Source organism: Podarcis pityusensis, assembly GCF_964106645.2.
Source record: "Podarcis pityusensis genome assembly, chromosome: 13".
NCBI classification, from domain to species: domain Eukaryota; kingdom Metazoa; phylum Chordata; class Lepidosauria; order Squamata; family Lacertidae; genus Podarcis; species Podarcis pityusensis.
Window position 1 is genome coordinate 18496250 of NC_138038.1, and position 15594 is coordinate 18511843.

At 49.8% G+C, this 15594-nt stretch overlaps 1 protein-coding gene across 1 annotated transcript in view; it reads right to left on the reverse strand.

The window, feature by feature from the left end:
- Positions 1–15154, reverse strand: part of LOC308462064 (G protein-activated inward rectifier potassium channel 1-like) — a 31630-nt gene extending 16476 nt beyond the window's left edge. Inside the window, exon 1 of the mRNA XM_080979403.1 lies at positions 12917–15154. Within this exon, the coding sequence (XP_080835529.1) occupies positions 12917–13567 (651 nt within the window). The 5' untranslated portion in view covers positions 13568–15154. The remainder of the gene's footprint in view (positions 1–12916) is intronic.
- Positions 15155–15594: the final 440 nt, after the last annotated feature.

Genomic DNA, 15594 nt, shown 5'->3' on the forward strand with positions numbered 1-15594 from the left:
GAAGCATCTGTAACCTGAGGTATGACTGTAAACAGAAAAGCATCTTGTGGACCTTAAAGCGCTGTTCTGGACGCACCCAAACACTGCAATCTGCTCCCCAAACGCCTCTCCATTCTCCTTCCCTTTGCCACAGAAGCACCAGCATGACTTGCCGACCTGAATTAGCCAGACATGTGTCCCCTGATTTGCTCACTGTCATCTTTCTGAACCAACATGCCAATCCTCGCTCCTGCTCAAAACCACGGTGCAATTCGCCTGCTAACCCAATGTGATGTTCTGTGCCCGAACGGCCAAGGCTCCTTTAATATTATTATTCCTGACCCACATTGCTCATGCACACCCTGCCCTGCCAAGGGAACCGGTTTCCCAGTGGACGATGAGAGCAGGCAAGAACTGAGGTCAAAGGGCTTTTCGAAAGGTTCCCAGAAAACATGGTTCATTTGAGACTGACGATAGACAGGAGCAGAGACGTTCAAGCTGCAGAAGGCCTACCGACCGTGATGGCAATGCTCTCTGGCAGCAGTGCTTCTGAAACTGCAGGAGGGAGAGAGGGCTCTTGCTTGTGGGTTTCCTACAGCCATCTGGTGGGTCACTGTGAGAACAGGCTGCTGGCCGAGATGGGGCATTGAAATGAGAATTGGAAATGGAAGAAAGGAAATTATTAAAAGTCATTTTGTGTGAATGGCTTTATAGGGTCGGGTCTAAATAATGCAACGTTGAAAAAAGAGAGAGAGAGAGAAAGGAAGGAAGGAAGGAAGGAAGGAAGGAAGGAAGGAAGGAAGGAAGGAAGGAAACCACCTTTCTGAGCAATGTGAATAATCAGAGGATGTTTACGCAGGCTGAGACCCTACCTGCCCATGGACTGTCTCGCCAGAGTGGTGCATGCTCTGGTTATCTCTTGCTTGACTACTGCAATGCGCTCTACGTGGGGCTACCTTTGAAGGTGACCCAGAAACTACAACTAATCCAGAATGTGGCAGCTAGGCTGGTGACTGGGAGCGGCTGCCAGGACCTTATAACGCCGGTCCTGAAAGACCTACCTTGGCTCCCAGTACATTTCTGAGCACAATTCAAAGTGTTGGTGCTGACCTTTAAAGCCCTAAATGGCCTCAGTCCAGTATATCTGAAGGAGCGTCTCCACCCCCATCGTTCTGCCCGGACACTGAGGTCCAGCGCCGAGGGCCTTCTGGCGGTTCCCTCACTGCGAGAAGCCAAGTTACAGGGAACCAGGCAGAGGGCCTTCTCGGTAGTGGCACCCGCCCTGTGCAACGCCCTCCCACCAGATGTCAAAGAGAACAACAACTACCAGACTTTTAGAAGACATCTGAAGGCAGCCCTGTTTAGGGAAGCTTTTAATGTTTGATGCATTACTTGCATTTTAAAATTTTGTTGGAAGCCGCCCAGAGTGGCTGGGAAAGCCCAGCCAGATGGGCGGGGTATAAATAATAAATTATTATTATTATTATTATTATTATTATTATTATTATTATTCAGCTTTTTAGCACAGCCCTTCAGAGCTCAGTCTGGCCCTTGAGACTCTCTCCAAAAAACATCCCTCTCATCAGCCTGGCTAGATTAGGGCGTGTTGAATTTTTCCAACTTTCAAATTCCCCAAATGAGGGGTGTTAAGAAGCTGTAACACGACTTGGGAATATTTTGGCGAAACAAGTCCCATGGAGGAGAAGCAGAGGGCAGCCTAAGCATAAATAAGGCAATGCTAGGATAGTTCAGGAAATGCTTTGAGGCTCACAGTGGGTGAGTAAGCCTTATATGTCCTTCCCCATGTTAACAAAATTCAGCTGCAGGGATACCTGCATCTGTTTGCCTGGAGGAGGAAAATCAGGTTAGAGGAGGCCATTTTCTGCATGGTGCGGCTGGGGAACCTGAGGAGTAAAGGGGCCCAACCTTTCTCTTCAAATATTCTGTGGGAAACTGCAGCCTCCAAGAAGTGCCTTTTGTAAAAGGGGGAAACTGGAAACATTGAACAGAAGAAAAGTCTTCATGACTCAGCAGCATGGGCAGTTTGACCCTGAAGGAACAGAGCAATGAGTAAGGCATGGCCTGAGGAGAACAAAAGGAGTGAGAAGGTGGTATGAAGAAGACTTTAGAAAGCTAGTGTCCTCTGCATGTTTTGGACTACAATGCCCCGTCAGACCCAGCCAGCAGACATGGGTGACTTTGTGTGTGTCTGTCTGCCTGTGTGTTCTGACAAGCAAGTGAGATAAGGCCTTGACACCTCTAGGAGGAGGTGAAACCTCATTCTGGCTGAGGTGTTGTTGCCAGAGCTTCTGATTATTTCCCGTAATTAAATACGATTTCAGTGATCTAGGTTTTCAAAAGGGAAGGCCTCTTGGATCTGAGAGAGGGTCACACACAGGGGCGTCTTACCCATAGAGGCTAGTAGTGTGGGGCGCCAAGTTCTGGAGGGTGCCAGGAAAGAGGCGGAGGCTGGAGGTGGCGCCTCCCAGCATCAGCTTGCCGTCCTCGCCCGCTTCCACCATGCCGTGCTGAAGCAGTGCCGTGCCCGGAGCCTCTGTCTGCCATGGCCACCGTGGCATGAAGTGGCCAGCTGAGCTGGGAGCCGCCACGTCCAGCTTCTTCCCCTGCCGAAGGAGCCACCCTCCAGCCACTGCCCACCTCCTCGAGCCCTGAGGCAGCGCCGTCCTCCCTAAAAAACTCTGGGGAATGGGGTGTGTGTGTGCCAGAGGGAGCTTTGCACCATGGTGCCAGATAGGCATAAGACGGCCCTGGTCACATACCCTCCAACATTCCTCTGATGAAAATTAGGTTGTTGATGTTGTTTGAATTTATATAGAGTGGTACCTCAGGTTACATACGCTTCATGTTACATACGCTTCAGGTTACTGACTCCGCTAACCCAGAAATAGCGCTTCAGTTTAAGAACTTTGCTTCAGGATGAGAACAGAAATCGTGCTCTGGCGACAGCAGCAGGAGGCGCCATTAGCTAAAGTGGTGCTTCAGGTTAAGAACAGTTTCAGGTTAAGAACAGACCTCTGGAACGAATTAAGTACTTAACCCGAGGTACCACTGTACCGTCCTATACCCGGGGGTCTCAGGGTGGTTCACAGAATAAAATCAAGATATAAAACCACAAAATACCAATAAAAATAAAAACAGAAACCCAATACCCCTCTCCCCACAAAAAACACATTTTAAAAGGGCATAGGATATAAATCTGATCAGCCAAAGGCCTGGTTAAAAAGGAACGTTTTTGCCTGGCGCCTAAAGGTGTATAATGAAGGTGCCAGGCAAACTTCCCTGGGGAGAGCATTCCACTTGGAGGGTCTGCAGCAGACAGGGCATACTCTCCAGTGACACTGATTCAATAATTTCCATATTAGTGATTTGGGCATGAGTGCCAATCCTGCTTTTGTCAAGAAACAGTACCATCCATGCTGATATTAACAGTGGTATTCATTTAGTCATACTCAGAGCAGACCCACTGCGATTAAGAGGCATAGCTTACTTAGGTCCATTAAGTCAAACGGGTCTGCTCAAAGAGTATAATTTAGTTGGCTGCAACCATAGGAGCCAACTCCTAGGGGCTGAAGTCCCTTTGGCAGCCCCTCAATAAAATACTTGAGGGCGCCCCCAAAGTTGATGAGCATTGCCATTCAAATGGTGTGTGTCTTGTGATCGATTATGCGGGATGGGGCTTACCCCGCCCCCTCGCAATATTTTATTCAAGTCGGCATCCCCTACATGGGTCTCGTTTTAATTTTGAGAAGCGAGTGCTTTCTTCATTTCTCTCCCCCCCCCCCCCAATTGCCCGCCTCCAGCCCCAGGAGCTTGCAAAGGACTCAAGCCCTAGAGCTGCCCGTTCTCTAGAAACCCCCTCTCCCCCCTGTTCTTTGCTCCCGGCGCGGCACGTTGCGCGGAGGTCCCGTCGGTGCGCGTTTTTACGCGCCAGACTCCTTTTGCGCGCAGCGGCGTTCTGGCGGGGTTGCTTCCTAACGCGCCAAGGTCTCCGCTTCTCCCCGCTTCGCTCCGGAGGAAGCAGGCGCACGTGGACCAGCCAGCCTTCCTTATCGGAGATGGGGATGGCGAGAAGCCCGAAGGCGGACGGCGCGATAAGCCTTATCTCCCGGCCGGGCTCGCTCAGTCGACCGATGGAGCTGCTTCTCTAATCAGGTGCGGGAGGAGCGGAGAGGCGCCGCCGCCTGCGCTCAGCCACACGTGGCCCGGGAAGGAGGGAGCCCGATGGCGCGCCGCTCTCGCCCGGGGCTGAGTTGGGCACGTCGAGGCTAGTAGGACCCGTCGGGGTTGTTGGAGGCTGGGCAGAAGGTGGGGGGGGGGGCGCAGAATAGGCCAGGGCACCACTGAGAAGTAGCCATGGGCGTATAAATCAATAAATAAAGTCAATAAATAACAATACTTAAAACTAAAAGTAGAAATTGTAGAAGGATAGTTTTCATGAGTACAAAAGGAAGATAAAACAACTGTTGAGACATTCAGTCCAAAACTGCTCATGGGCCAAGAGGATGCTCCCAAGCACAAAAATTATTGAAAAGCATTGAAAGTACTCAATTAATTGAGGTTCTGCCCTCCTCCCCCTTATGAAAGCTTGCTTCCCACAGTGGGGGTATTTTCTACCTGTGATTTCCCAAAAAAGTTCAACAACTACTTTAGGGGGTGATCTAGAAAAAGCTTGACAACTTTGGCTGCCACCCCCCTAACAAAAATCCTGGCTACCCCCGTGAATCTGCCAGACAAGAGACATAGAGGATGGTGACAGGTGAGTGTCCTGCCCCCCCCCATAAATCCTGGCTATAGCCATGGAAGTAGGGGTGCCAACTTGAATAAAATAATGGGGGGGGGGGAGGTAAGCCCCACCCCACATAATCACATGATGCGGCACACAGACATCATTTTAATGGCAATGAATGTACATCACCTTTGGGGGCCCAGCCCCCCTAAAATATTTTTTTGAGGGGGGCCGAATAAGGCCTTTAGAAGTTGGCTGCGATGCTGAGAGAACTTGGAAGGAGAAAGCCCTATGGAAGAGGGTCTGTCTGGTTTGCCGAAGCACTATGCATTACCATCTTAAATAATAATAATGAATAGCAATAAATGCTTGGAATAATATTAATAATTTGGAAAGGACACCAGCACCAGAGTCTAAATCACCTCCCTTCACTACCAGCTTGGGGTTTGCAACCCCGTCCTCTCTAAAGAACATAGAGAAGCTCCTACCACCTCCTGTTTCCCACACAAACCTCTCCTGCCTTGCTCTCCATCAGCTTCAAATGTAGACAGCTTCTGGAGCTGGAGTTTCCACTGAACTATGGCTAACTCCAACTGCTGATAGACTTGCAGCCTCCATGAATGTATTGAATCTCTTTTTGAGTCATCCAAGCCACCTCTTGCAGCAGCAGATTCCCCCCAGTTTTGCCAGCCCTGAAGTGCTTCCTACGGTTATGTCCTGAACTCGACGTCCATTTATTTCATTGGGTGATCGCTAGTTCTCAGATTAGGAACAAGGAAGGGTGCAGGGGAATAGCCACTTTTCTCATGCTGTCTCTGAGCATGCACAAAGTAAAATCCTCCCTCAATGACAGTATCATATGTTCAGAATTAGAGACAGTGGTTTGAAGGCAGAGGTTGTATCCTGAGTACCTCTGTTTTTAAAAATTATTAATAGAAATTAAACCCTGCTTACTTGATCAAACCAGATGTCTGGGGGCTAGCTATGGTAACACAGAGGTAGCAGAATGGCAACATACACATGCTCAGAAACACTCTTCACATAACCCACAACTAAGCCTTAGCAAACCCTGAGGCTGAGCCCCATTTTATATTAAGTCCCAGGGCTTCCAGAGTCCTCCTGGAACTCTTCTGAGACCAGGTGCACAGCCTGGGAGTCATTTTGGACTTACAGCTGTCCATGGAGGTGCAGGTTAATTCTGTTAACCAGCTCTATCTGGTACGCAGGCTGAGACCCTACCTGCCCGCAGACTGTCTCGCCAGAGTGGTGCATGCGCAGTGCGCTCTACATGGGGCTACCTTTGAAGGTGACTTGGAAACTGCAATTATTCCAGTATGCGGCAGCTAGACGTGACTGGGAGCGGCTGCCGGGTCCACATAACACTGGTCCTGAGAGATCTGGATTGGCTCCCAGTACGTTTCTGAGCACAATTCAAAGTGTTGGTGCTGACCTTTAAAGCCCTAAACAGCCTTGGTCCTGTATACCTGAAGGAGCGTCTCCACCCCCATTATTCAGCCCAGACACTGAAGTCCAGCACTGAGGGCCTTCTGGCGATTCCCTCATTGCAAGAAGTGAGGTTACAGGGAACCAGACAGAGGGCCTTCTCTGTAGTGGCGCCCGCCTTTGGAATGCCCTCCCATCAGATGTCAAGGAAATAAGCAGCTATCCTATTTTTAAAGACATCTGAAGGCTGTTTAGGGAAGGTTTTAATATTTAATGCTGTATTATTTTTAACACTTGATTGGGAACGCCAGAGTGGCTGGGGAAACTCGGCCAGATGGGCGGGGTATAAATAATAATTTTTATTTTTAATATGAAGGCACAGATTTTGTTATACTGTGGGGACTAGAGACTTGACTTTTAAAAATGAAATCAAAGCAGACATTTTCCAGGGCGCTCAAGTGTTGTGACAAGACAGCAGCAGCAGCTCTTTAGAAAGTAATGGATGCTGCCCCTTATATGACCTTCAGAATCAAGGCTGGCAGAAGTGCCAAGGTGCCAGCTTTTATGTGCTGGCTGCCAGGATGACCCCCACGTGCCCTTCTGGTGGTATGATCTGTCGAAAGTCTCCCATTGCTCAGCGGTCCAGCAGCGACTGCCTTTGATAGTCAAAGTGCCTGGGTTTTGGACTTGGGCCATGTCAGAGAACGGCTTGTTCCGCGGATGCAGGAACTTGCGAAGACAGCAGAGGAATGCGGGGCGACAGCTTGAAGCACTTCCTACTCCTGCGGCTGCGGCTCCAGCAGCAGGCAGAGCTCTTGCCAAGAGGAACAAGGGCTGGCTAGCTGCAGATTTCCCCTGAATGCCAGCCACCGGTGCAAGAACGAACCCCAGAGCTAGTTTGGGATTTTGCGCGGCCGGATCGGCATTGTAGAAGAATAGCTGGGTTCTTGCTGGTGAAGCCATAAGTAAGACAGATCTGGGCTTACCTAGTATGTTACAGACCTTGGCAATTGAAGTTAGCATGCCCTCCAACGTTTCTCCAATGAAAATAGGGCTGTCCTATTCCATAATAGGGATGCGGGTGGCACTGTGGGTTAAACCACAGAGCCTAGGGCTTGCCGATGAAGGTCGGCGGTTCGAATCCCCACGACGGGGTGAGCTCCCGTTGCTCTGTCCCAGCTCCTGCCAACCTAGCAGTTTGAAAGCACGCCAGTGCAAGTAGATAAATAGGTACAGCTCTGTTGGGAAGATAAACAGCGTTTCTGTGTGCTGCTGTGGTTCACCGGAAGTGGCCTAGTCATGCTGGCCACATGACCCCGAAGCTGTACGCCGGCTCCCTCGGCCAATAAAGCAAGATGAGCACCACAAACCCAGAGTCGGCCACGACTGGACCTAATGGTCAAGGGTCCCTTTACCTTTACTCAATAATAATAATAATAATAATAAAATTTATGCTCCACCCATCTGACTGGGTTGCCCCAGTCACCTTGGGCAGCTTCCAACATATATAAAAACCCAATAAAACCTTAAACATTTTTTTTAAAAACCTTCCTTATAAAGGGCTGCCTACAGATGTCTCCTAAAGGTTGTATCGTTATTCGTTACTTATCTCCTTGACTCGGGGGTCGTATGACTCCATACCCTCCAACAACATTTCTTGGGTGAAAATAGGGATGTCCTAAGGAAAAGCGGGACATTTCGGGATCAACTGAGAAACCAGGGTGGCTTATGTGAATCAAATCAGAAACCGGGATAGCTTCTGTAAATCCAGGACTCTCCTTGGAAAATTGGAACATTTGGACGGTCTGCTTGCTTAGTGGGTTTGTTAGGAAAGGGGAACTGTGGCGAAAAGAATTAAATCAACATCCCAAGCTCCCCTTGAGAACCTTCAATAATCATCTGAAAGAAGGAGCTGATAGCTCAGTCTGTATCACATACTATATTCTTAGTGAAACCCTTTAGGAACTTGGGATCAAATTTTAATCTTTTCTGCGCCCCTTTTTCTTCTTCTTTCTTTTTGTACTGGTTTACCATACTGTGGTGTAGACCTCTTTTACTTTACCAAATGAAAAAGAAGAAGAGTGATGCCTATAAAACAGGGGTAGGCAAACTAAGTCCCAGGGGCTGGATCCGACCCAATCGCCTTCTCAATCCAGCCCATGGACGGTCTGGGAATCAGCGTGTTTTCACATGAGTAGAATGTATCCTTTTATTTAAAATGCATCTCTGGGTTATTTGTGGGGCATAGGAATTCGTTCATCCCCCCCCCAAATATAGTCCGCCCCCCCCACATGGTCTGAGAGACGGTGGACCGGCCCCCTGCTGAAAAAGGTTGCTGACCCCTGCTATAAAATGAAAGGATTCAATCAGAAGTGAGGCTGGACTGCTAATTGTATTGGCTCTTAAAAATTAAGGCAAGGCGTGGCATTCCGACTCACTGTAATACTAACTGTGTCTACTCAGAACTAAGTTCTCTTGAATTAAACGAGTGTTACTCCCTGGTAAGTAGGGTTGGGGCTGCAGCCTAAGCCAGTTGCACATGGTTCCCACTGAAAAAATAGACATTACCAATCAATCTTTTAAAAAATAATAGAATTGTAGAGTTGGAAGGGACCCTGAGGATCATCTAGTCCAACCCCACTGCAATGCAGGAATATGCAGCTCTCCCATACGGGGATAGAACCTGCAACCTTGGCATTATCAGCACCACGCTCTTACCAACTGAGCTAGTCAAATCGATGGAACTTAAGGGGTAACAAACTGTTTCCACTGATTTCAGGGGGACCTAAGTACAGCTAAACTCAAGAGTCCACTCTCTGCGTTTGTCTACCCAGCAGCAATCCCCACTTAGTTCATTGAGATTTACTCCCAGGTAAGCGTGCGTAGGATTGCAGCCTAGATCTGGATCATATCCATTATGTTTCCGAAAAAATATGCAACAGTGATTTTAAGGAGGTCAACAACAGCTTCTTAAGAAATGTGTTGAAAGAAAACATCAGATACTGTAAACATGTGTATGTAATACAAATCCTAAAAAGCTGTATAGCAGGCATAGGCAAACTTGGCCCTCCAGATGTTTTGGGACTACTACTCCCATCATCCCTAGCTAACATGACCAGTGGTCAGGGATGATGGGAGTTGTAGTCCCAAAACATCTGGAGGGCCGAGTTTGCCTGTGCCTGCTGTATAGAATGACAAGGAAAGGAACTTGGTTTGTATTAATCAGAATGCCTGGCATCATATTTGGAATAATAGTCTGGAATTTTTTTATTTGTCACCGGACAAATCTTACCACCCAGTGATTTCTAAGTGGCATTATACACCCCCCTACACCCCCAAGAAATTAAAGAAGGTTATAGGACTGAGAAGAGAATATTGACAAAAACATTGTGGAAGAAAAGGGAAGATTGTTTTCCATATGTGGTGGAGATGTCCATGCAGAAATCTTATGGATTATTCATTTCGTGATAGGTTATAATCTCCTAGGTACTTCAGAGGCCCTGTTGTTGGGGGAATTTTTCAAGATTATGTAAAGGAGGGACTTTCAAGGCATTATTCAATATTTCCTGGTTGCGGCTAAAATATGATTGACAAGACTCTCTGGAAAGATGTTAAAATCCCCGAGGTGGAAACTAGGTTGTTGAGAATTTGGGATATTAGAGCTGCTAAGAAGGCAGCAAATTATGTTAAATTGAGAGAAGCTGGAGTTTTTACCGATGCTTTTGTTTAAAACGGCATCTGTTTCATTGTCTTCTGAAAGGAGATCCTATCCCTGACAGGTTTTGGCTTTCAGTGATACGGTGTAGATTTAGGAAGAGTGAATGTTTGGATTACAGTAAGAACAAAACAAGGCAATAACAGTAACAGACATGCAGTACAGTATGTAGTTTATTTTTCCATGGAAGCATTTGCCTACATTGAAATACTATATTGTACACTGCTTAAAGTCGTCCTCAGAAAGGACCACCCTTTTGTTTTCTAAAAGTTGAAAGAAAGACGAAATGTAAGAACATATGAATTCTTATTCAGAGTGAAATCTATATATATCATCTTTCTTTCTTTCTTTCTTTCTTTCTTTCTTTCTTTCTTTCTTTCTTTCTTAAGGTTACCAGATTTTTTCCAATGAATATCTGGGGACACTTTTCAACTTCAGTGGATTTTGTCAGGGGACTGTCCCTGGGAAACAGGGATGTCTGGTAACCTTAATCTATCTATCTATCTATCTATCTATCTATCTATCTATCTATCTACCTATCTACCTATCTATCCAGTGCTTTTTTTCCTGGGGGTACGCAGGGGTACGCATACTCCTAAACATTTTGTGAATCTGACTTTGGCCTCATTGAGGGGCAGTACAGTGGTACCTCGGGTTACAGATGCTTCAGGTTACAGAGGCTTCAGGTTACAGACTCTGCTAACCCAGAAATAGTACCTCGGGTTAAGAACTTTACCTCAGGATGAGAACAGAAATCACGGGGCAGCAGGAGGCCCCATTAGCTAAAGTGGTGCTTCAGGTTAAGAACAGTTTTAGGTTAAGAACGGACCTCCGGAACGAATTAAGTTCTTAACCTGAGGTACCACTGTATTTCAATATGAGTGGGAAAATGAGAGTACCCCTAAACATTTTTTTTAAAGAAAAAAGCACTCTATCATCTATCTATCTATCTATCTATCTATCTATCTATCTATCATCTATCTATTTATCTATCTAGCTATCTAATCTCCATCAAACCCTGCACACTGTCTCTGATACAGAGGCTAGGCAGATGCCCTCTGGTAGCTTACAACCAGGGCAAAATGGAGACAGCCACCACCTATCATTTTCCTCTGGCTGGTCTCTGGGAGTGAATGCCAAGGCTTCACTTGCTAATTTCCTGCATTTATCTCGATTTCTGCCCGTGCTATTGACTATCGCAGCTTTCCATGAGCGTGAGCTTCTGTGTTTGTTATGCATCGCATGGCGGGGAGGAACTGAGCAGCAGCTCAGGATCTCACTTCCCAACCTCCTCCCTGTGTTTCTGTCGCTTGCCTTGCCTTATCTTCCTCGACACCCCTTCCTGCGCTAGCTCTCTCTCTCTCTGCTTTCCAAACACTCTGCTATGAGACCTCTTAGCCTCCTCTCCAGCATTCAGCCCTGGTGTTTGCTGGTCCTTCGCCAGGCTCTCAACCTGACCCATATGAAAGAACCATCGTTCTCCTGAGCCTTCACTGCAAAGCAACTGTGACCTTTTCCCGCTGGCTTGGAATCCTGAGAAAGGACTTCTCTGGCAATTCCCCTCCCCAAAGCAGTTTCAGCTCAGTTTTTTTTTTAATGGACCAACACATCTGCTTTTCATATGATTCCCTCCACCTCTGGGCTTGCTGCTGTCTTGACCATTGCACCATGGTTTCTCTGGGTACAAAGTGGTGATCTTTCCTGCATAAACAGATGGACCTTGATGGCATCTGGATGGTGAGGTCAGTGGTTAGCCATTTACTCAGCAGCGCACTAGGCAGGTGCAGGTGCCGGCCAAGGTTACTTGGTAGAATCATAGAATTTCAGAGTTGGAAGGGACCACGAGGGTCATATAGTCCAACCCCCTTTTTTGTGGGTTCGACCCCCTTTTTGCCCAATCTGGGGCTCGAACCTACGGCTCTGAAATTCAGAGTCTCGTGCTCTGCTGACTGAGCTATTCCAGCTAAGTAGAAAGCTAAGGTCTTTTGCATAGGCTTACAATACACTTTTGCATTTAGCTTGATATCTCATGTTTCAGGATGGGCATTGAAAATAGGCTCCTGGGCTGAGCCCTCCCTCAGATGGAGCCATGCACAAATCCAATTGCGGAGGGGGAGAGGAATTCACCAGCAAATCTTCCTGGTTTTTCTTTTATTTGTTTATTTGCTAACAAAATTGGTATGTCCACTTGGGTGCAAAGTTGTCTGGGCCTCTAAGGCAAACATGCTTCCAAAATTCCAAACGGCTTATCTTCTCATTTGACTCGCCACCCACACCCACTTCCTTACATGAGATTGATTTTGAGATTATTGTTTTTAAGGGATGTGGGGTGGGGGGAGGGGGTAGGGGGAGGAGAGAGGAAGATGTGAAGATACTGAATTTAAGAAACTGTTTGTAATCTGACCCTAGGCCGGCCTACCTGGGAGAAAAATCCCACTGAACACAAAGGGGCTTACTCCAAACCTTCAGCTTTTGTTTTTTTGTTTATTAAAGATTTTCTTGATTTACAAAAGTGTGTGCAATGTCTCTCTCTCGTATATATTTTTTCCCCATGTAACATTTTTACAAGTCAGTTTCATTTGTTGAGACATTGGGAAGAAAATGTCTCCTTAATCTGAAAAGAGTTGTGCAAAATCTCTAGCACATGACACGGGATCAGCCATTTTGGCATCCTCTTTGGAACCTTTGCCACAAACTCCCAATCCTACCTGCCCACCCTCCTTGGAACCTCTTTCCCCCCTCTCTGTTCAGTGCCTGCTAATATGCATCTTTTACAAGGCAACTTTCATCCGCAAAGGCCTTTTAATTGTGCTCACAGTAAGCTCACCACACGATTCTTAACGTTCCCATTTCACAGATAACGGAACTGCGACTGAGGGGCTTCTACGAGCCCAGAAAGCATGGGCCCAGGAGCCCAGATTTGAATCTAGGCCTCTCCCACATTGAAATCCAGCTCTCTAGCTTCCCGGAACGTGAGTGCCACCCCACCCTCTTCCCTGTGAAGCTGGGACCTCATTGAGGAAATGACTCACCTTGATAAGTTTGCAGCGGATCTGGGCTGAGACCATGTGGCTGTTGCGCAGGTTCCCCACGCGGAACATGAGGCACAGCTTCCCGTCTCGCTTGGAGATGACCGCGGCACGGCTGAACATGAGGGTCTCGGCCCTTTTCTTGGGCTGGGACATCTTGATGAACATGCAGCCAATGAGGAAGGCATCTACGACGGATCCCAATAGCGACTGGAAGAGGAAGAGCACGATGCCCTCAGGGCAGCGCTCGGTGATGTAGCGGTGCCCATAGCCAATGGTGGCCTCTGTCTCGATGAAGAAGAGGAAGGCCGAGGGGAAGTTGTAGACGTTGGCCACACAGGGGTTGTGCCCTGGGCTGTGCCCGTGGTGCATGTCCAGGTCTCCTCGCAAGTAGGCGATCCCCCACCACATGGAGGCCATGACCAGCCAGGCCACCGTGTAGGTCAACAGGAAGATGAGCAGGTTCCATCGCCACTTGAGGTCCACTAAGGTGGTGAAGAGGTCCGTCAAGTAGCGGCTGTTCTCGCTGCCCAGGTTCCCGTGCTGGACGTTGCAGCGGCCATTCTTGTCCACAAAGCGCTGGCGCTTCCGCCGCGCCGACGTGCCCACCACGGCCTGGTATTCATCTCCAAACTTCCTGCGCACCACTGACATTCTGGTGGTGAGGAGGAGAGCTTGCCCTGTAGGCTTGGCACGTCCTCCTCGCCTGCACTGGAGAGCAAAAATCGGACTAGACAGCCGTCTCTGCTGCACACCTAGGACTTGGGCTTGTCTCCTCTTTTCTGGATTATCTTCTTGGTTTGCTTGGAGCCGGCTTGCTCAGTGCATGGTCTGGGCTGAGCGCTGTGGCGGGCGAGGTTGGCAGATCTCTGGGCTGGTGTTGGCGGGGAACCCACTTCCCTTGAGCTGGTTCTGGACCTGTACGCCGTGCTGGGTAGCAGAAGCTGGACTCCGATGGCCAGACAAGAGAGCCCGAGTTGGGTTGGCTGCTTAGGTGGTCACTTTTGTATGCTTGTCATGACTGAAGCCAGGATGCTGGCTGAGTTTGGGTGGTCCGTTTGCACGCTGGATGTGTGTGTGTGTGTGTTTCCTCGCTGGCTGCGGGTGGCAGCACCAAGGTCCGGGCTGGCAGGGCACTACTGATGGTCACCCCGGGGGTTTGGATGGGCACCGATTCTGCCCGCAGGAACCGATTCCGACTTCTGCAGACCTTTCTGCCGCTGCTGGCGAGGGTCCTCCGGGTCTCTCTTGGGGGATGATGAGAATTGGCCACACCACACGTGGCTTCACTGCCTTGGGTTGGGATGTGTGGTCCACACGGGCTGCCCTCGAGGGATCCGGAGCTGGATCCTTTGGTTTCAACCGGGAAAAGCAGCCCCGCCCCCCTGGAAGCGGGTCCCTGCCCCCGGGGGCCTGCGCCCCGCTCCGGGAACCTGCCCCGTCGTCCCGCCACCTACCTCGGAGGGAACTCGCCACTCTCAGATGAAAAGGACGGAGCCTCCCCGACGCGTTGGGAGCGGCGTCTGCTTTTGCAGAAGCGGGTGGGCGAGCGCAGCGGGCTGCCTTCTTGGATCCCGCGGGCTTGAGCTGCCTGGGCAGCGGCGATCCGGAGGGATGGAGGAAAGGGAAGAAGGAGAAGAGGCTTTGCAGAGTCCTCTCTCTCTCTCTCTCTCTCTCTCTCTCTCTCTCTCTGCCACCCCCACCTTTTCTCTTTCTTCTCTCCAAGCTCCTTCCTCCAGCGCGCTGGGATCAGGAAACTTAAACCTCTGCGGAGGTCCTTAATTCTCCAGCGCATCCAGAAACTGGGCTGCTGTTGCTGCTGCGGCGGCGAGGGCGGGCAGGCGGGCTAGCAGCTCGGAGGCGGCTGCTCGGAGAAGTCCCAGCTTTTTGCTAAACGTGCAGGAAAGCGGAGCTGGCGGAGAGGGTGTCGCCGCGACGCCGCCTGGCGGCCGCCGGAGCCCCTACGGCATTCCTCTCCGCGCGTCTCTCCCGGAGGCTCCTGCGCGCAACTACCATCTCTCGCGTCTGCCCGCGTCCCGGTCTTTGCGGCGGCTCCCCGCGCCCCGCGAGCTGGGGAAAGGAGCCCCTCCGGACTGTGCCGGCAGCTGCCGCTGCAAGGAGCCGCCGGCTGAGCGCGGGAGGCGGGCGCTTGCAGCGGGGAGTGGTTCAAGTCCCGCGTAAGAAAGGGGTCGAGAGGAGTTGGAAGGAATTAATTCGGATTGGGGTCTCTCTCTCTCCCCTCCCCTCCTTTCCCCGCAGACGCAGAGCAGCGGAGACTGACGCCTGGGCTGGTGAGGTGAGAGGGGGCGGGACCCGGGGCTCCTCCCATTTCCTCCAGATCCCCACCCCAAAGGGGCTTCCCCCAAAAGAAGGAAAGATTGATGGGAGGTGGGGGTCGTGCCGGAGGATAAAGATGTCCAGGCTGAATGGGAGACCCAAGGGTCTCAGCCTCGCGAGGGAGTGCCTCTGAGCATGAGCAGAGTGACTTCCCTCATCGCTAGGCACCTCTAAGGGATTCTGGATCGAGTGGAAGGGCTCTTGTCCAAGGGCATCCGGGATAACCGCTTTGATGAAGCAAAGCGAGTCAGGGTCTGCTTCGTAAGGGGAGCAAGGGCCACCTGGCTGGGAGTCTCGTATGTAGAGCTGGAACGCGACTTTGCAGGTCTCCTCGTCCGCCCCTT